The 19,834-nt window shown below is 51.9% G+C and overlaps 1 protein-coding gene and 2 non-coding genes across 3 annotated transcripts in view; all 3 read right to left on the reverse strand.

Annotated features, from left to right (window-relative positions):
* The window catches only part of PLXDC1 (plexin domain containing 1), a 66,515-nt gene extending 49,294 nt beyond the window's left edge, over nt 1-17,221 (reverse strand). The window contains exons 1-2 of the mRNA XM_019981976.2: nt 16,958-17,221; nt 9,115-9,293 (exon numbers count right to left, since the gene is read on the reverse strand). Of these exons, the coding sequence (XP_019837535.2) occupies nt 9,115-9,293; nt 16,958-17,033 (255 nt within the window). The 5' untranslated portion in view covers nt 17,034-17,221. The remainder of the gene's footprint in view (nt 1-9,114; nt 9,294-16,957) is intronic.
* Nucleotides 17,222-18,960: 1,739 nt separating this feature from the next.
* On the reverse strand, nt 18,961-19,032 carry TRNAC-GCA (transfer RNA cysteine (anticodon GCA)). The gene has a single exon. It is a non-coding gene; the product is annotated as a tRNA-Cys (tRNA).
* Nucleotides 19,033-19,694: 662 nt separating this feature from the next.
* On the reverse strand, nt 19,695-19,766 carry TRNAC-GCA (transfer RNA cysteine (anticodon GCA)). Its single transcript has one exon. It is a non-coding gene; the product is annotated as a tRNA-Cys (tRNA).
* Between the last annotated feature and the right edge of the window lie 68 nt (nt 19,767-19,834).

The following is a 19,834-nucleotide window of genomic DNA, read 5'->3' on the forward strand; positions in this document are numbered from 1 at the left end:
GTCGTGAAGATCTTTTTTGTACAGTTCTTCTGTGTATTCTTGCCACCTCTTCTTAATATCTTCTGCTTCTGTTAGGTCCATACCATTTCTGTCCTTTATCGAGCCCATCTTTGCATGAAATGTTCCCTTGGTATCTCTAATTTTCTTGAAGAGATCTCTAGTCTTTCCCGTTCTGTTGTTTTCCTCTATTTCTTTGCATTGATTGCTGAGGAAGTCTTTCTTATCTCTCCTTACTATTCTTTGGAACTCTGCGTTCAGATGCTTATATTTTTCCTTTTCTCCTTTGCTTTTTGCTTCTCTTCTTTTCACAGCTATTTGTAAGGCCTCCTCAGACAGCCATTTTGCTCTTTTGCATTTCTTTTCCATGGGGATGGTCTCGATCCCTATTTCCTGTACAATGTCACAAACCTCCGTCCATAGTTCATCAGGCACTCTGTCTATCAGATCTAGTCCCTTAAATCTATTTCTCACATCCACTGTATAATCGTAAGGGATTTGATTTAGGTCATTAGGGAAACACAAAGCAAAACCATAGTGAGATACTAGATCACACCCACTAGGATGCTATAATTTAAAAAAGAGAGAGAGAGAAAGAACAAATGTTGGCAAGGATGTGGAGAAATGGGAACCCTCATACATTGCTGGTGGGAATGTAATATGGTTCAGTCACTGTGGAAAACAGTCTGACAGTTCCTCAAAGAGTTTAGCATAGAATTACACTATGACTCAGCAATTTCGCTTCTAGGCATATACCCCAAAGAGCTGAAAATATGTATTCTAACAAGTACACGTAGACATGTTCACAGCAGACTGTTCACAATAGCCAAAAGGAGGAAGCCTAAACGTCTATCAACAAAGGAACAGATGAACAAAACTATGGTATATCCATATAATGGAAGACACTATGCAGCCATAAAATGGATAGCCGTGAAAACATTATGCCAGGGGAAAGAAACCAGACATGAAAGATCATATATGGTATTTCATTTATATATGAACTATCCAGAACAGGTGAATTCATAGAAATAGAACACAGATTGGGGGTTACTTGGGACTGGGGGCGGGGGGTGTGGAGCAACAGCCTAAATCCAGGGTTTCCTTTTGGGGGATGAAAATGTTTTGGGACTAGATAGAGGTGATGGTTGCACAACAGTGTGGGCGTGTTAAACGCACTTCACTTTAAAATGGTTAATTTTTTAATGTGAATCTCACCTCAACAAGAAAGAAAGAAAACCAAACGACCAACCGACAGACCAACTAGCTGGCTGAAGGAAAAGGGAAAGGGTCAACCAAAGGGACCTGTGTGGAAGGCAGAGCAGGTCCTTAGGCTGAGCAGCCAGCAGAGGGCACTGTGGCACCCTTCCCGAGCCACGCAGGGGAGACATCCCCAACTGAGAACCCATCAAGTGCCTGGCATTTTGCTCTTGAGTCTCAACTTTGTAAGATCAGTACCTGCTGCTGCTAAGTCGCTTCAGTCATGTCTGACTCTGTGCAACCCCATAGACAGCAGCCCACCAGGCTCCCCTGTCCTTGGGATTCTCCAGGCAAGAACACTGGAGTGGGTTGCCATTTCCTTCTCCAATGCATGAAAGTGAAAAGTGAAAGTGAAGTCGCTCAGTCGTGTCTGACTCTAGCAACCCCATGGATTGCAGCCCACCAGGCTCCTCCGTCCATGGGATTTTCCAGGCAAAAGTACTGGAGTGGGGTGCCATTGCCTTCTCCGAAGATCAGTACCTACCCACTCCATTTGAGAAATCTGAAGCTAGTAGGGGTTTGAAACGCCAGGTTCATTAAGTGAGGGTTTTTAAGTGCCCACACGGCCCAAGGTCTGCCGCTGGTGCATGCCAGATGGAAGGCCAGGCCAGTGGTACTCTTTCCACAGCGCTAAAGACTGAATGTCTGGACTCCATCTTTCACCTCTCAGGACACGCCTACTTTTCACAAAATCTCTTATTTTCTCTCTCTTTGCAATTCAACTCACCACTTTCCTTCCACCCACCTCACCCTCTACCCTCAGGAATCTTCCCCTAGCAGCCTCCTCACCCCATCCCTGCCCCTGAGTGCAGGCACTGGCATGCCTGGGTTCTTCCCTGAGCCATTGCTTGGGGCTCTTCTTGTGTCCCTGCTACGAGTCTGTCTGTCCTGTCTCTCCTAGGCCCTTAGGTCTGGGGAGGGGGCCTTCTAGAGGCTTCGTTTTGGGAGCTGCCTCCTTTGGGGGGTGTAGGAACCAGGCAGACGTTGCGCCCACTTGTCCCTCTCGCTGCCCAACTGTCTTGAATGCTGTGGTCCCTGCCAGCTGCAGAGTTCCTCAGCATTCCTAGGCTTGCCAGGGCGGTCGGATGAGCTGGGAAGTTTTGCTTGGGTCAGAGAGACAGGAGAGGAATTCAGGGAAGGGAGGCCAGGGGGAATACTGGGGTGAGAGGTGGGGAGTCAGAATTTTCTGTTATGGAGTAAAACTGTTCTATTACGGGGGAACTCCCAAATCTGAATGCTCTTAAACTTGGTTCCTCCCAAACTGTTAACCAGACATGAACCACAGAACCAAGAAAACCCTTCATTTGGATTTGGAAATCCCCAGGTTTGAAGACATTCCCCTTCAGCCTCTTGGAGGATAAACTGTGGCTCTTCCCAGATTTCTGACTTAGCACTACAGCCCTCCGCAACCCCTCCCTCCCCCATAAAATTTCCAGTGTCCCCAGGGCCTCAGGACTGGCCTTGGTGGAAAATCTCTGGAAAGCTTGAGTCCAGACAAGAATCCTGTTTCCACGGGGAAATAGGATGGTAGATGGTGGCAGAGTGGGCGTGAGAATAAAATCCAAGGAGATGGCTCTGAGTCTACCCTGGGAACACAGGCCAGACGCCTCAAAGTTTCCAAAGCAAGAGGTCCGAGTTGAAGGAGCATTGTTGCAAGGTGGCCAGGCAGGAGGTGCTGGGCAGAAGGGACTAGGAAGAAGGGGTTAGGCCAAAGGAGTGAGAAAGGAAGATGGAGGTGGGGGATGGTGGGGCTGGGCAGAGAAGGTCTGGAATGGGGGCTGGGCAGACAGACTGAGGTGAGGGAGCTGGACCAGGAGGGAAGCTGAGGCCAGGAGGGTAGACTAAGGAGCCATGAAGGAAAATGAGGAGGCTCCTGTGTGGGGTTGGGGGTTGGGTGCAAAAGGGATGGTAGCCCAGGTGCCAGGCCCTCAGCCTCTTGAGCAGAGGGAACCAGAGTCTGGTTCCTTTTGGCACAGAATAGACTGTGATGTGGATAAATGGTGGAAATGTTGTCCTGTGGAAGCCGAAGAAAACTTCCTGAAGCAGACCAAATCCAGCTTGCTGAAATGTCCCCTTTCTGCCACTTCCCTCTCGCTCAGCCCTCTGCTACCAAGATGGAGTTTCCTTTGGAAAAGGAGAACCCAGTTCTCAGAGATGCTGACTGGAGACACAGGAGAAGCAGGCGTCTCTGGGCCCCTTCCCGGGACACTTCAAGAGGGCCCGCTGTCCAGGGTAGGGTGAGCACACAGCCCGGGGGGTGTGGAGGTCTGGCTGTGCTGAAGAGAGGCAGTCATTACCATCCTCCACTGAGAGCTGCTCAGGGCAAGGCCTAATGGGTTCCAGGCCAGGTAGGAATGGAGCACAGACCCCTGTGAGGATTCAGGCACGAGGCCCCCACTCCGGGTCGCAGTGTGTGAACATGTGTTCCGGTGCATATGGGGTATATAAGCGCTGATGTTGTCTTATGTGTGTGGGAACCCAGGAGTTAGTAGAGTTGGGTCCTTTGAGGCCAGTATGTCCAACGACTCACCCCGGGCAAAACCTCTTCTCTTCACCAACCCTGTCTTTCAAGGCCTCTGGAGATGGGAAATCCCTGCCTCCTTTGTTCCTTCAAAGGAGGAACGCCCACCGTGGGCCAGGCACTGGCGACAGAGTGATAAGACAATCTCAGATCTCATGTGCCTCGGTTTCAGGGGAAGAGAGGCAATAAAAACAAATAGATAATTCCATGCAGGAAGGGATATGAGCTATGGAGAAAAATAACCCTTTCCCTCTGCCCCAGTCCCAACCCTGCAGCTATTAGAAAACAGCCACATCTAGAAGTTTCTCTATTGCGGGCTAAATACCCCAGGCTCCTTCAACTATTTAGACTACTCTGGTTTCTACATAACCATCTGAAAGGGGACACAAGCCCCTTAGCCATGGTCAAGGAAAGAAACACCCTCCCTCCCCACCACAGGATTCCCAGAGCCCCAATCCTTGTCGCCGGGGTTTCTGTGGGTTTCCATGAACACAGCTGGCTCCCACCTCCGTCCCTGGCAGCCACTCCACACTCCTGACTCATCCCAGCCCACAAGCAGTGAGGAGCTCCAACTCTTTTCCTCATGAACCGCTGCTAAGCCACATCTCTCCCACCTGATTTTAAGCTGAAGTGCCAGGATTTATATTTGTCCCGGAAGTTTCATCTGGCCTGAGGCCACCTATCATCCAGCCTACAGAGGAGGGCTTCTGGTTCCTAATCTGACATCTGAACTCTCTTCCGGCTGTTGGAGAAGTCTGATCTAGAAGTTTGATTTTCCAATCTTCTGGGCAGAGCTAGGGAGACCTCTACTGCAGTCAGAGGGGCCTCCTGCCAGGGTGGGGCTGTGCTCCTTCACATGGACTCTTTTTTTTTTCTTTTGGCTGCATCAAATGACATGGGGGATCTTAGTTCCCCAACCAGGAATAGAACACCTGCCCCTCTGCAGTAGAAGCACGGAGTCTTAACCACCGGACCACCAGAGAAGTCCTCCTTCGTGTGGACTCCTGATGTGTTGAGGGGGCCACAAAGCCCCCAGGGTGGTGGAAGTCTTGTGATCAAGTACAGACGCATGGCACCTGAGAAAGCCTCCCCTTCCGGTGATCAATCTGGTAATGGATTTTAAAACTGGCGTGGAATGTTATAGCTCAGAAGTTCCTACAGGTAGAGAACCATCAGGATCATATGGGGGGACTTGAAACAAATGCCCAGCTCCAGTGTTTCTCAACCAGTCAGTTCAGGGTGGAGCCCAAGAATTTGTGTTGTTTTTTAGGCTCTGGGGTTATTGAATCCATACTGGCTCTTAATGATCCCCACTGCCCTTTCTGAACGCCCACAGACAATTGCTTCCAGAAGGCCACGTCTCTGTGGCTCTCTTCTGCAAGGGCCTCTCTGCTCAGACTGGACCATGGTCCTCTGACCGTGGTGTCTGGCCCAGAGCAAATACCAGTTCTTTAACTGATGGCCTAACAAAGCTGGGGGTTGAGGGAGGGGTGAGCCTCCAGGCGTTCCCTTCCTCGGGGTGCCTCCCCTGCCCTGGCCCTCTGTCCCATCACCCCACCATGGCTCCTTGGTTCTGCAGGGTGGAGAAGACAGGGCAGGATGGGAAGTGAATGGGGCTGCCTTCTCTGAGGCTCCACCTCAGGGTTGGTATTAGGGTGAGGCGAGGGAGGCCCTGACTTCTGGTCCAACCCTTAAAATGGCACCAGCGAAAAGAACTTATTTACAAACAGAAACAGACTTGCAGATTTTAGAAATGAATTTATGGGGACCCAAGGGGAAACAGGGTGGGGAGGGGTAAATTAGGAGCTTGGGGTTAACATACATACAAACTACTAGGTATAAAATAGGTAACCAACAAGGACTTACTGTACAGCACAGGGAACTCGACTCAATGTTCTGTAATAACCTATATGGGAAAAGGATCTGAAAAAGAATGAAAATATGTACGTACAACTGAATCACTATGCTGTATATATACCTAGAGCTGGGCTTCCCTGGTGGTTCAAACGGTAAAGAATCTGCCTGCAATGCAGGAGACATGGGTTCAATCCCTGGGTTGGGAAGATATCCTGGAGGAGAGAATGGCAATCCACTTCAGTATTCTTGCCTAGAGAATTCTATGGACAGAGGAGCCCAGTGGGCTATAGTCTATGGGTCGCAAAGAGTCAGACTCGACTGAGCAGCTAACACACACACATACCTGAAACTAACACAACATTGTAAATCAACAAGACTCCAATAAAAAAATTTTAAAATAATAAAGTGGCATCAACAAACTCAGCCATCAAGAGAATATTTTAATGCCATATATTTTTAAAATCAAATTAATTAGTTCAATTGATGCCAAAAAGTCCATGATGAACAAAAGGTTAGCATTTTAAATAAAGACAGGATCAGTAATGGTGCCAAGCCACATCGGAGGCTGAGGTAAAGGGAAAAATAAGTCACAGAAACAATGCACAAAGAGAGTTCAGAGCATGTGTTACCCTGCTCCCTCCCTACCAGACTGCAGGGCGGCTGGGTCCCTCTCCCATGCACACTGGTGCAGCCCGTCCAGCAGCCCCTGTGGCAGAGTGGCACAGCTCTTCCTCCTCTGGGGAGCCTCTCTCCCTGCCAGCTCAGGCTCACGTGCACAGTTTTAGCTGCTCCCTGCTGCAGCTTCTCCTAACATCTTCTCCTCCTTCACCCTGCCCACTCCTGGCCCGTCCGTGTATACTGTTCCTACATTAAACTCTTTAAAAAAAAGAAAGAAAGAAAGAAATGATGCAGGAAAAAGTATTAGAAAAGCTATTACATCCATGACACAAGAACCATAGGAGACTATTTTTTTTAAGAAAAGAATAAATAGCTCATGGAAATTAAAAATATGATAGTAGAAAACAAATTGGTAACATTAAGAAAATAAGGTCGAGGAGACTTCCCTGATGGTCCAGTGGCTAAGACTCTATGCTCCCAATGCAGAGGGCAGGGGTTTGATCCCTGGTCGGGGAACTAGATCCCACATGCCGCAACTAAGAGTTTGTATGCTGCGACTAAAGAGCAAAGATCCCGTGGGCTGCAACGAAGACCCAGCAAAGCCAAGTAAATAAATACTAAAAAAAAAAAAAGGGTTGAGAAATCTCCCAGAAAGTGGATCAACAACAACACTTACAAGCCAACAAACAGACAGACAACAAAAAATGCAAAGGGATGGACAATAGAAGAGAGAAGAAAGTTTGGGAATCAATTCCCTAGATGGACATCTAATCAAGGGGTCTGGAAGAAAGAACTGAGTAGGTAGTAGAGAGAAGATAGTCAAATCAATAAAACAAGAAGATTTTCCAGAACTGGTGAATATAAGTGCCTGGGTTGAAATAGCCAGTCAACTGTCCAGAGCAGCGAGACAGAAAGATAGGACAGACACTTTTAGAAGGCTGGGGTTAACTTAAGGTAACACCCTGAAAGCTTCCAGAAAAGCAGTTATCTACAATGAGCATAAGCACGACATCAGACCTCTCAACAGTGACATCAGAAGCCAGACGACCATGTGAGATGCCTGCAAACTCGTGAAGGAAGATTATTTTTAATCTAGAATTCTATATTCAGCCAAACCATCAATCAAGAGTGAGGATAGAATAAAGGCATTTTCAGACATGCAAGTTCTCCAAAGAATCTCTCTTCTTCTATAACCTTTCTCAGGAAGCTAAACAAATGAGGGAGCAAAGCAGGAAAGAAAAGACACAGGATCAAGAGGACAGGGCACCCAGCGAAGAGAGAGACTAGGGAGTTCCAGGATGGCTGCAGGCAGGCAGGCGAGTACCAGGCCAGCGTGACAACAGGAGAGAGATTCCAAAAAAAAAAAAAAAAAAATAGACAGGTTTGACCACGCCAAACTTATGTCTGAGGCCAGTGGATGTTTAAGAATACATAGCCATGGACTTTCCTGGCGGTCCAGTGGCTAAGACTCAGTGTTCCAGTGCAGGGAGGTGTGGATTTGATTCCTAGTCAGAGAACTAAGAGCCCACACACTGTGCAGTGAAGTCAAAAGATTAAAAAAAAAAAGTACATATATTGTTGGTAAATACAAAAATCTAAGCAACTAGGCAGGGGTGGGAGGTAGGAAAAGCAAAAATGATGCAAGAAAGGAAACAATGATAGTGCTCTGACCGGCTTAGTAGTGAACAATATTTACCTGATAAAGATAAAAAGCAGAGCCTATGGATTTAACAATATCGAGAGCGTCAAACCATGTTTGGGGGAGTATACAGAAGGTGAATCTTCATCTACAGAACGGGCAATCAACATACAATGTCTAAACAGATTCATCAAGAGGCAGCTGCATAAGCAAATTACTTAGAAACACGGAGGTAACAGCCAGGTAAAAAGCTCCAGGTGGCATATTCTGAGCAAGGGACAGGCAGGTCCAGAGCGGAGGGGCGGACTGCTGTTTTATTTTCTGACTTCAGCACTATTTGACCTTTTTGATTGCATGCGTGTCTTGGATTTAAAAAACGAGTTATTGAAACATAAAGAAATGCCCATCCTCTTGTTGCTTCTCCTTCCGTAGTTTTTCTGCCTCCTGAGAATCCACCCTCTTCGCTTGCAGCCTTGGCCTCCTCCGCTCATGACCACGGGCATGCTCATACAGTCTCTCTCACACACTCACTCTCATCACAGACACAGCAGCCCACGGTGACAGATAAATGTACATAATACACAGTAACCCTCAGACACACACGTGATTACAGAAGCCCCCAGACACAGAAGCCTTCATCTGCTCTTCTGTGGCCAGCCGGGAAGCCGGCCAGCACTGCACAATCTCCATGTCTTCCCTGCTTCACCAGCCCCAGGACTGCCCCAGGCAGAGGAGGTTTTCTCCAGCCACACCACCCTAATTGCCTTCTCTGCTCAGAGTGCCCTGCCCTGGGGCTGAGCAGTGACACCATTAACCCTTTGGGGCCACGTGGTCTGTAGATGGTACAGAAATGGGGTAGGCACAGGGCCAGAGCTGGCAGTCAACGTGACTAGTAATAGCCACCTTCATTCTGCTTCTAGTGGAGGCCCTAAGACATGGAAGAGTCCAGTGTCTTAAACCCTGTGGTAATGCTGTGCATCCTTGAGCAAGTCACTGCCCCTCTGAGTCCACAAGGAGGTAGGCAGCCTATGAAGCTCTGAGATGCTAAGATTTTCTGACCTAGGCTGGGCCGGGCTTCCATCCCCTCCCCTGGGAGCCCTCTCTCCACGCTGACCTCCAGGATCGACCCCAAAGGATACACTTGTGGCTCTGACAAGCTTACAAGGGGCACCTGGGGCCCCCCCACCGCCACTTCCCTCCCCCTCTGTGTCCCTCCAGCACTCACCACCACCCTGGTCCCGTTATCCGGCAGTTTGTCAATGGCCAGGGTGCCCCCACCCAGGTCCTGGCTCAGCTGAGTCCTGTCCAGCTCCGACACCGGGCCAGGGCTCTCTCGGGCTCTCCGATTCCAGCCCCACGTGGTCCCCTGGGTGGCCCCTCCAGAGCCTCGGCCTGCATCCTGACCTGGGAGAAAGGGACAGAAAGCTGAGTCCTGGCAGTCAGAGTGAAGGCCGGGAGGGGGACCAGCCCGCTTATTTTGAGAAGCCCTGACCCCCCTGATACCATCATTGACTCTGGGGACACTGACACCACGGCAGGAGACACCCAGCATGCACCAAGCTCCACCCCACAAACTTTGCATACGGAACACCTGAGCCCTCACTCCAGCCCTCCACTGAAAATCTGATGTTCTCCATTTTTCGAACAGGAATCAGCAGCTCACAGAGGTTAAAGAAGGTCATAGAGCAGATCAGGGATGGAGATAAGTTTCAAACCCAGGCTGATCTGCCCCTAAAGGGTTGATTATTCTCAACCTCACTAGAATCATCTGGGGAGCTTTAAAAATTCCTGGTGTCTGGGTTCTCCACCCCAGAGATTCTGATGTAGTTAGTCTGTGGTGTGGCCTGTGCGTGAGGACACTTAAATGATCCCCAGGAGAGTTTTTGAAAAGCCCTGGACCTAACAAGGCAGACAAGGGTGAGAACAACCACTCTAGTACTTTCCAAACCAATTCCCTATTTCTCTGCCAGAAATGGCACATAATCTCATCTTCCAAGGGACTCCAGGGACTAGAAGCCAGAGAGCAGAGTTATTTTAGTTCAGGGCTTCTCATCGTTGGTACCACTGACATTTTGGACTGGATAATCCCTTGTTGTGGGGGACCGTCCTGTGCATTGCAGGATTGCAGGATTTTTTTTTTTTTTGCAGCATTCCTGGCCTCTACCCACTCAATGCCAGTAGCCCCTCCTCCCAGGTTATGACAACTGAATATGTCTCTATAATGGAAGCACTGTTTAGTCTTATCACTACCTTGGGCAAGTCACTTTCCCCAGGAAACAAGGAGCTTTACGAATCCATTGAGGATAACAAATGGGTTTCATCTCAAAAGCCACCTCCAATGGATTAGTGAGAACCAGGAATGCTCTAATGGGGAAGAATTCTGAGGCTCCATTTGTGTTTAGCAGGAAAGATGGTCACGATCAATTGGCAATGTCTGCGGCGGGCACAGGATTGAAGAGTGGCTGCGCCCAGGCCATCTAGCAGCCGTTCCTCGACCCAATATTCTCTCCAGTTCCCTCTTGGTCATTAAATGTATTCCAAATGACACAGAAACCATGCTTTCCCATTTCAGAAAAAGAGTTATGCGTGCCCACAAAGACATGTCTTATGCTGTTTCTCCAGTTGCCACACCTATTATGGACGTGTATATGCCCCAGATGGGAGGAGCTGACATTCCCTGTGACCTCCATCAGTTTCAGGCCTGTGCTGTGTCAGATGCCCTGCCCCACCTGGTCCCAGAGCTCCCGGAGGTAGCCTTCTCTCCTGCAGCACCCGCCAGAGGTCCAACGATGTGCCCGTCTCCCTGGTAGACTTGGGTTCCCCCAGGACTCTGCCACCTACCGTAAATGTGCATCCTGGTACCTGGCAAACAGTGGGTGCTCAATCACTGCACAACTTAGAACACGATACTGGAGGTAACTTGGGAGCCAGCAAGGACAGAGGTTGAGAAACGGCTTGGCCAGGACCAGGCCTGGGGCCAGGGCCAGGACTCTTTGCTGCGGGGCTCCGGTTTGTCATTAGACAGTTTATCCAATTAAGTCATTCTTGGCTGCTGGCGCCTGCTGGATCCTTGCCGGCCCCCTTTCACTCCCCTGCCCCTAATTGCAACCAGATGCTCTGGAGAAGATGGGGAAAGGGTGGTCTCCAGACCCCTGCCCCAAAATGCCCACTGGCTGAGACGGACCTGAACCCAGTACTGGGAAGGCAGTCTGCCTGTGGCTCAGACCCCAAGGCAGGGCTGTCTTGCCCCTCTCGGGTGGGGCCCACAGCTGCCTCTGGAGTCAGAACTATTTGTGCTGGTCTGGCCTGCCCAGCTCCCTGGGTCCTCCTGCAAGCAGCCCTCAGGCCTGGGCAGGAGCCAGAACAGGAAAGGAGCTTGTGCAGAACGAGCAGAGGAGCTCAGCTGGCCCGGAAAGGGATGCTAGGGATCTGCAGGCGTCACAGTCCTGCATCCGAGACAGGAGGTGCCTGGACGGTGCGGCCCAAGGCCTGGTGAGAGGGCCCCACCAGAAGTGCGGCCAGGGACAGCACACCTGACGCCCACAGGCTGTGTGACCATGGACCCATCAGTCTACTCGTCTAAGTAGAAGTAGAAAGTGGGAATGACAAGTGTGCCTATGGCACAGGCCACCATGAGCATACAGTAAGAAGCAAAAGTAAGATTTTATAAGTAGAAAGACTCAGGGCCAGGACCAGAGACCAAGTATCCAGGAAGGAGAAGGGCCAAGGGATGGAGAAGGAGGTCACCGAGGAACCTGCCCCACCCTGACCTAACCCTGAATCTTGCCCTCCCAGCCCCCACCACAACTGTCTCCCTGACACCCTGCCCCCTCCCGGTTGACTAGGATGGGACATCACTCCCTCAGCTTGCAGAAGGAGCCAGCACAGCTGGCTTTGCACATGTGTATGTAAGGGCCTATGTGCACACACACACACTTGCCTGAAGGCCTGGGTCCTCCTCCTCCTGTGGGCTCCAACTCCCGGCTACCGCCTGCTCTGCCCTCTTCCCAGCAGCCATCCCCTGCCTCTGCATGTGAGGGGACCCGCCTATGAGTGATGGTGAGAAGCTTCCAGAGGACCGCTAGTCACGTATTCATCCATTCCGCCACCCATGACCCCAAGTAGCGAACAAGTCTAGTGTTCGCACTGGGAGGGGTAATAACAATAATAGCTCACTTCTAGAGAATGCTTACCCTGTCCTGGCACTATTCCAAGGGTTTTAAACCCACTAACTCATTTAATCCCCACAATCGCCTCATGAGAGGGGTGCTGTTGTAGATCCATTTTATAAACTGGGAAACCCAGGTTGCGTGACCAGTCCATGACAGGGTTTGCACTCAGGCACAGCACGTGCAGGCTTGCTCACACCGCAGCACACCAGGTGACCCACACACCAGGCCGTTCTCTAGGGTGCAGGGCAGCCCCAGGGCAGGATGCACAGGTGCCGCTGGGCCCGAACCTGGGAGGTTCCCCGGCAGACTGCACCCCTTGGAATGCAGAGGGGCAACCCAGTGGCCGTGCCCCAACCCTCTTCGGGTGCCACTGCCCTGCTCCAGGGCAAGAAGCAATGGGCTGACTCCGAGAGGCCTGATCACACCATCCCAGCGCCTGAGCCAGGTCACCTTCATCCCACCTGTCACCCAAGCTTGCCATTCCAGCCCCACGGCCACCACTTGGTTGTGGCCACCATCACCTTTTTCCTGGTGATGACTTCAGCCTCTACCATTCATGCCCTTGGACCCGTCTCCCACACACCTGCCAGAGCATCCTGTCCAGAGGAAAAACTCCATTCCATCCCTCCTGCACTCCCCTCTTTGCCACGACCCTTCAGCTGACAGCCCAGCTCTCCCACTCAGCACTGGAGCCCCTTCGTGATCAGATCCCTGCTGGCTTCTTCAGTCCCCGAGTCCTTTCCAGGGCTCAACCCCACTCTCTCTGGCCATGGGACTTCACACAGGCAGTTTTCTCAGCCTAGATCATTCTGCTCCATAAATAAATGGAGCTGACGAGCTCTAGCTCATCCTTCAAGTCTCACGAGATGTCACTTCTTCCCAGCGCCTTCTCTGACACTTCTGTGCCTCACCCCAAATGCTATGTGCATAGTCCCAGCCCTGATCCTGACAAATCACTGCTATCTGGGCAACCACAAGCTCTAGGTGCTTGACATAGAGCAGATGCTGGTCAAGCACACACAGGTGATGGATAGAAGGAAGGAAAGAAGGCAGGCATGTTTAAATTCTCAGAACTCCTGAGGCCCACAGGGCTTAGAAGACCCTTCTCTTGGGGTACAGCCTCATCAGAAACCCTCCTTGTTATCACAGCAATAAAAGAAAATAAAATTGTCTGTGAGCAATAAAATAAAAAAACACGAGTTTGGAATCAAATAAGCTTGAGCTTGAACCTTGAATCTATCACTTACTGACTATGACATTGGACAAATTGCACAATCTCTAAGTTTCCTCCCCTAGAAAACGGAAATGATAAAGCCTACACTTGGCAAGTCATTGTGAGTCTTTAACAAAATACTGTACACAAAGCATCCAGCAGGGTCCTCCTGCCTTTCCTGGGTTTCATATGAGGACCAAGGGGTCTGGGGAAGGCTCCAGACCCTGAATTGAAATCCCGCCTCTCAGTTACAAAGCCATCAACTGCACTCTCTTCCCTCCTGCAGGCAGGCAGAGACCCACTGAGGACCCTGATCTGGGGAGCGAGAGGGAGGCATAAGGAAGGGGCAGGGAGGGATGGCCAGTGGCTCAGAAGAAAAGAGGGGAGGAGAGGAGAAAAGAAGAATTTGCCTCTCTGAGTTTCTCTAAAAGGGACAGAATGGGGTCTGTGAGCCCCTCTAATTCATTCACTCACTCAATACATGTTTATTGAGCCCCGTGTTCCAGGCGGGCTTCCCAGGTGGCATAAGTGGTAAAGAACTCGCCTGCCAATGCAGGAGACGTAAGAGACGCAAGTTCAATCCCTGCGTTGGGAAGATCCCCTGGAGGAGGGCATGGCAACCCACTCCAGTATTCTTGCCTGGAGAATCCCATGGACAGAGGAGCCTGGTGGGCCATGGCCTATAGGGTCACAAAGACTCTGAAGCGACTTTGCACGCAAGCACTATGTGCCAGGCACTGTGTGAGTGCTGGAGCAAAAACAGCGAACAGGTAGACACAAGCCCTGTGCCCATGAAGATTCTAGTCGGGAAAGACACACACAAAATGAGTAATTCAGCCAGTAAGACAGTGTGAGATGGTGAGACAGACTGTGGAGGAAACAGAAGGACGAAAGGGTTGGGGTTGTTTCTGCTCTGGTCAGGGCCCTCAGGGAGCCTCTCTCAGAGGTGGCCCTTGAGCTGACTGAGACCCGGATGAAGAGAAGTCAGTTACCTGGCGATCCCAGGGGACCGCAGCCTGAGTGTTTTGGGCAACAGACCCGGGCAGAATGCGAGCAGAGGTGGGGGTAGGGAGAGGCTGTTCAGTGGCCACTGGGTGGAGATTGGATTTCAGTCTCCATTTGTTTGAAGATCCCTCCCTGGTGAGCAAGGAGAAGGCTGGAAGCAGAGTCAAGGCTACAAGGGGCCCTAGAGGCAATCTGGTCCAAACCTCGTTTTATGGATGGAGAATCCAAGGGGCAGAAAAAGGATGAAGCTGCCAGGGTCACCCAGGGTTGGAGCTGGGCCTGATCTGCTAACTCCCAGGACAGGATGCCACCTTCAGTGGCCTTTTCCTTCTCTGTCTGCTGTAGGCACTTCCAGTTTCACTCAGCCCAGACCCCAGGGTGCCCCCAGCTCCCACCATGCACCCTAGTGTCTTCCTGTCTCCCCATCTGTCTATCTGCCTGTCAGCCTCTGTTGGTCTCCCTCACCACCTGACTGTATCTTTAGGTCACTCATCCATCTTTCTCCTGCTCCTGTTTTAATGATAGATGAAGTTTCAAGGCCAGTTCATCAAGAGGGAGGGGAGATCTCAGCTCCCCCCTGAGCCCCGCCCCCCTCCACCCCCCACCCACATCCCCTCTCCCAGCACAGCACAGAGGACTTGGAGCCTTGGGGCTGGATGGCAGCACCCACCACTCAGGTCCAGCTCCCAACTGCCCTCTCACCTGTCACCAGGGCTCCACCACCAATCGGAGCAGCCCTCCCCCAGAGGGTCCCACTCCCACATCTATTCTCCCTATAAGACACCCCCTGCCTCCACACAGGGCCCTCTCAAACCCAGTCTGGTCGTTGTGAAAAAAAACCTCGACACTGAGAGTCAGCAGCGCCCCCACTGGCTTCCTTCAGTATCACCAGTCTCGCCTGCTGCAGAGAAAGTTCATTTCTCCTGGCTGAATCTGCCAAAGCTGAGGAGACAGGGCGTCCTCAACTGAGAGATGTGATTCGAATCTCTGCCTGCCCCCTCTTTTTGGCCCCCCAGGGTATCTACTCTTCTAACCACCTCTGAAGAGGCAGCCCTCAGCCCAGCCTGGCTCTGGCCCCTGCATTGCCCATCCTTGTTTCCTTCCAATGCCCTCTTCCCCACCCCTTTCCGTGGATCTCCCATCTCAGTCAGGTTCAGCGCCATCCCTCATCAACCCAGTCATATCCAGAGTTCAGAAGATCCCATCAGGATGGGTTTGCAAAAGACCTCAAAAATTGACCTGTCCAACCCATTCCTTTTTATATTGACTTAATTTTTTTTTTTTTTTTGCAATTACCTCATACACATCATAACAAATCTGAAAAGGAGAGAGAGTCATAAAAAAGAAAAAAAGATCTTTCATAATTCTATAATCCCACAAAGATTTTGCCCACAGCCTCACTTTAAAAGGGAGGAAACAGGCCCAGAGAAGGAAAGTAACTTGCTCAAGGTCACACAGCAAGCAAGATGTTGGAACTAGAAGTCAAGTCTCTGGCCACTCTCTGTGTGGTCTCTCTGAAAACTGGTGGTTTTGCATCAGCAGCCTCTTGCCACCTCAGTTTCCACCGCCCTCTGCCCACACTCTCCTTCTCAACAGAAACCCAGGCCTGTCTCAACAATATTCAGGGACCATTAAAGTCAAGAATGCCATCACTGATGCTGTGCCTGATGCCCGCAGACCCCTGAGACACAGCAGCCCAACTACCGCATCCCCCTGGACAAACCCTCCACCTGCTCCATCCCACCCTGGGGGACATCACGGAACTCTATCTTCCCAATTCTCTCTGTCAAGAGGCTTGACTGCAATTACCCACCTCCCCAACCCCAGAGAATGCCTGCATACATAAGGAAGAAAGAGGAGAATGCAAAATTACTTGCTGAAAAATGGTTCTCCTTTATAACAGGAGAGACTCAAGGTAGATCTCCGAAAGGACTTCCAGGTGGGAGAATGATTGCAGAGAACTGCTGTGGGGAAGGTAGGACACCCCACCCTCCTAATCTAGAGCCAGAACAGCTAAAGGCCAAGGGCCACCAGGGGAGTACAGCAAGAGTGACTGCAGGACCCTAGAGGCTGGGGGTGGGGAAGCAGCAAGTTGCTTCTTTCTGGGCCCCGCGCTGCTCTTCAAGTACCAAACAGAGAGGAGAGGGCGTCAGGCTCCCCATTGCCCTTGCTGGAGCAGAGATGGTGGGTCTCCTCCATCCTCCTGGCTACTGCCACTCAGCCCCCAGACTGGGTCAGCTTGGGAGTGGGGGCAGCGGAGAGAAAAAGGAAACAAAACTGAAGCAAGACATCCCAGACTTCGCATCTCATCAGAATTCAGCCTCACCCAGTGTGGCCAGGGGTCCCTGTGACTCTCCCACCGTCCCCTTTGGGGCCAGAGCCCAATGCCTTATGGATTCCCCCTACTGGGGTCCCTCCAGTGTCCTTCCAGGAGGGAAGGAGAAATGCGGGCATCGGTGTCTGATCCTTCCACCCTCACTTACACACCCTGTGTGTTTAGGAAAGTAGGGGTCCCTGTTCACCTGCCACCGTCCACAGCGCTCCTGGCCTCCCGCGGACACGACCCCCGACGCCTCTGACATCGTCAGCCTGCCGGTACCTGTCCATGCCCACGCCCGCCCACCTGCCCCCTCGACCCACGACCCTGACCCACCCCCATCAACTCTGGCCAGTCCTACCTGCTCCGGGCTGGGGGCTCAGAGCCCGGGCAGCCTCCCTGAGCACCAGCACGAGGAGCCAGAGCTCGGCCCGCATGGTGGAGGCCAGGACCCGCCCCCGGCCCGCAGCTGTCCCGGCCCGGCTCGGGCGGCGTGGTCCCCCGGGTTGGCCGGCGGAGGGGTGGGCGGCGAGCGGCAGCGGAGCGCGGGGCAGGCAAGCAGTGAGAGCGGCGGAGCGCCAGCGGGCGGCGAGCGAGCCGAGCGGCCTCCCGGAGCGGGGACCGGGGAGGGGGCGGGGCGGGGGGGGGGGGCGCGGCGCCTCCGGAGCTCTCCCCGAGTCTTCCCCAGCCCTCCCAGCCCTGCCCGAGCGCTCCCCGAGAGCTACCGCGGCCGCTTCCCAGGCGGGAGGAGGGGGTAGCGGGAGGAGGAGGGGGACAGGGCGGGTAACCCTCGGGCTGGGAGAACCCCCGAAGAGCATCAGCTACCCCTACACCGCACCTTAGCTCCTGCCTGCCTTCCCCTCCTCCACTCCCTGGGGGAAAGCGGTGGAGAGAAGGCTCGAAGGGCCAGATCCCAGGAAGGGACAGCGGGCGCCCCTTCCTCAGACCCTGGGCTCCTACCATCCACCCCCGACCCATTTCCACCAGGCTTCCCGACGTTCTGGGCGATTCCACGGAGTTGTGCAGGGATCTGATGCCCACCCCCACCCCAGGAGTCTCCCCTTGCAGCAGAGGCCTGGATTCCACGCCCTCTTATGGCTTCTCTCCACTTTATCCCACCCCGCAGACATGGGGATGGAGGGGACCTGGATCATCCCTACTTTGAAATAACCTGGACTTCTTCCCATCACCAGAAAGTAACTGAGGTCACCCTCCTCTTTGGGGACCCCAGACCTCCACAGGGCCCGACCCAGTCAATCTTCAGAGGAGAGCAAGGAAACGTCTCACCCCAACTGCCACCACCTTATAAGCAGGCTCTGGGAATAGATCACTTTTTTTTTTACCCTACCAGAACAGAATAAAAATACCCTCAATTTAGGATGGCAGGGAATCAGGTCAGAACCCGGAGGTGCCTCTTCCCTCCTCGACCTACTTCGTGCGAAGGCAAGGAGATCCCGCGCTGGATGGAGGGAGAATGAGGGTGAAGGCGACACCCTGACATATACAGGCTGGGGCCCTAAAGACGAATCTTTCAGAATCCCAGTTCCTTCTTCCTCAGGACCCAGGGTCCCAGAACCGACCTCCTTTAGCCCCACATCCCCTAATCACTTACAATGGGACAAGACTAGGCCTGTCTGTAAGTTCTTCTTGTCTCATTTAAATTGCGGTTTTGCCAACTCTCAGAAGCAAAAAGGCTGCTGCTTCCAGCTGCGGCTTCTTGCTGCCCTCTAGTGGCCACGTGACGAGACGCAACGCGCGTGTTTTGCGGTTTTCCTCGATTTTCCAGACCTGCCTCCGCGCTGCGCGCTGTCTCCGACTCCAGCCAGGCGGGTTCACATCTCCTTGCCCCTACCTTCCGAAAGGTCAAGGTGAGAGGACCCAGGACGGAATTTCAACTCCAGCACTGATCTTTTTGAACAGTCCCCTGTCCGGGATGCCCCGCGCACGGTCTGTTTTAAAAGGTCTCTTAATAAAGGACTCAGGTTGAAACAGCAACTTGGAAATAATTAGAAGCAAATGACATGTCAATTTTTTTTTAATGTAAGCTTCTAGAACTTGAGTGTACATCAGAATCACCTGGAGGGCTTAGAAAACACAGATTTCTGGGAGCCCCCCCCCCCCAAGTACTATAGTTCTGAGGCCGAGAATCCATATTTCTAACACGTTCCCAGCTGGTGGTGCTGTTCTCAGTAACACATTTTGAGAACCTCTGCTCTAAATTTCTGTTTTGCTGTCTCGCCGTTCCTCATCTTGCCCAAAATAGCAGTGGTGAAGTAAATGTCAACATAAAATAGTAGAAGTAGAAAGTTGTAAGAAAAATGGTGATTGGGAGAATCCGAATTTGGATCCTTAAAAAGGTACACAAGGGGGCACCCGGATTTGAACCGGGGACCTCTTGATCTGCAGTCAAATGCTCTACCACTGAGCTATACCCCCTCTGCTGGTTATCCGTCTGCGGATGACTTCTTAGTGCTACTCCAGCGCAGGCGCTGTGACTGGGTACAAACGGAAGTGGAATCCAGTATTTTCAAGAGACAGAGAGACTATAAATCTCGAGAGACTACTTATCTGAATGCAGAGTTTGTTTCCTGAAACTCTGAACTAAAGAATTATAATGATGTAAGAAAAAGCAATTTGGGACTGCGGGAGGGGAAGTCCCTCACTTCCCCTAGATTTCTCACTTCCTGGACCTTCCTTTGGGCCTGGGTCCGCCTTTCCTGCCTTGCTAGAGCGCCCCTAGCGTTTCCCTTGGCGCCCATCTCTCTCCTGCACGCTCACAAACACCTCCAGTCCTTCCTGTCCCAGCCCAAGCCCGGCCCTTAGAAACTCAGTCTGTCTTCCAACAGACTGAGATCCCGGTATACGTAGACCTGCGTGCGGGCGCTCACGCCTCCACCCTACCATCAGGAGAGCCGGCCTTTGTACAGCCCCCACGAGGCTGAGGGCGTGGTTTGGCAGGACCTGGGGTTCCACTCTGATCGCCGGCAAAAGAGCTCCGCAATGTTGAAGGACCCTTCCTCTTTAGCCTGTAAGGGAACTTCAGTAGGAGCACTGCAGGACTAAGAAGCCGGGGAAGGAAAAAATAACCCAGGCCTTAGAGGGGGCACCCGGATTTGAACCGGGGACCTCTTGATCTGCAGTCAAATGCTCTACCACTGAGCTATACCCCCGTGGTACCAGTGCTGCTTGCCGGTTAGGATGAATTTCTACGGAATAAGGGAATAATTAATTTTCACCT

Source organism: Bos indicus, chromosome 19, assembly GCF_029378745.1.
Source record: "Bos indicus isolate NIAB-ARS_2022 breed Sahiwal x Tharparkar chromosome 19, NIAB-ARS_B.indTharparkar_mat_pri_1.0, whole genome shotgun sequence".
Taxonomy (NCBI): domain Eukaryota; kingdom Metazoa; phylum Chordata; class Mammalia; order Artiodactyla; family Bovidae; genus Bos; species Bos indicus.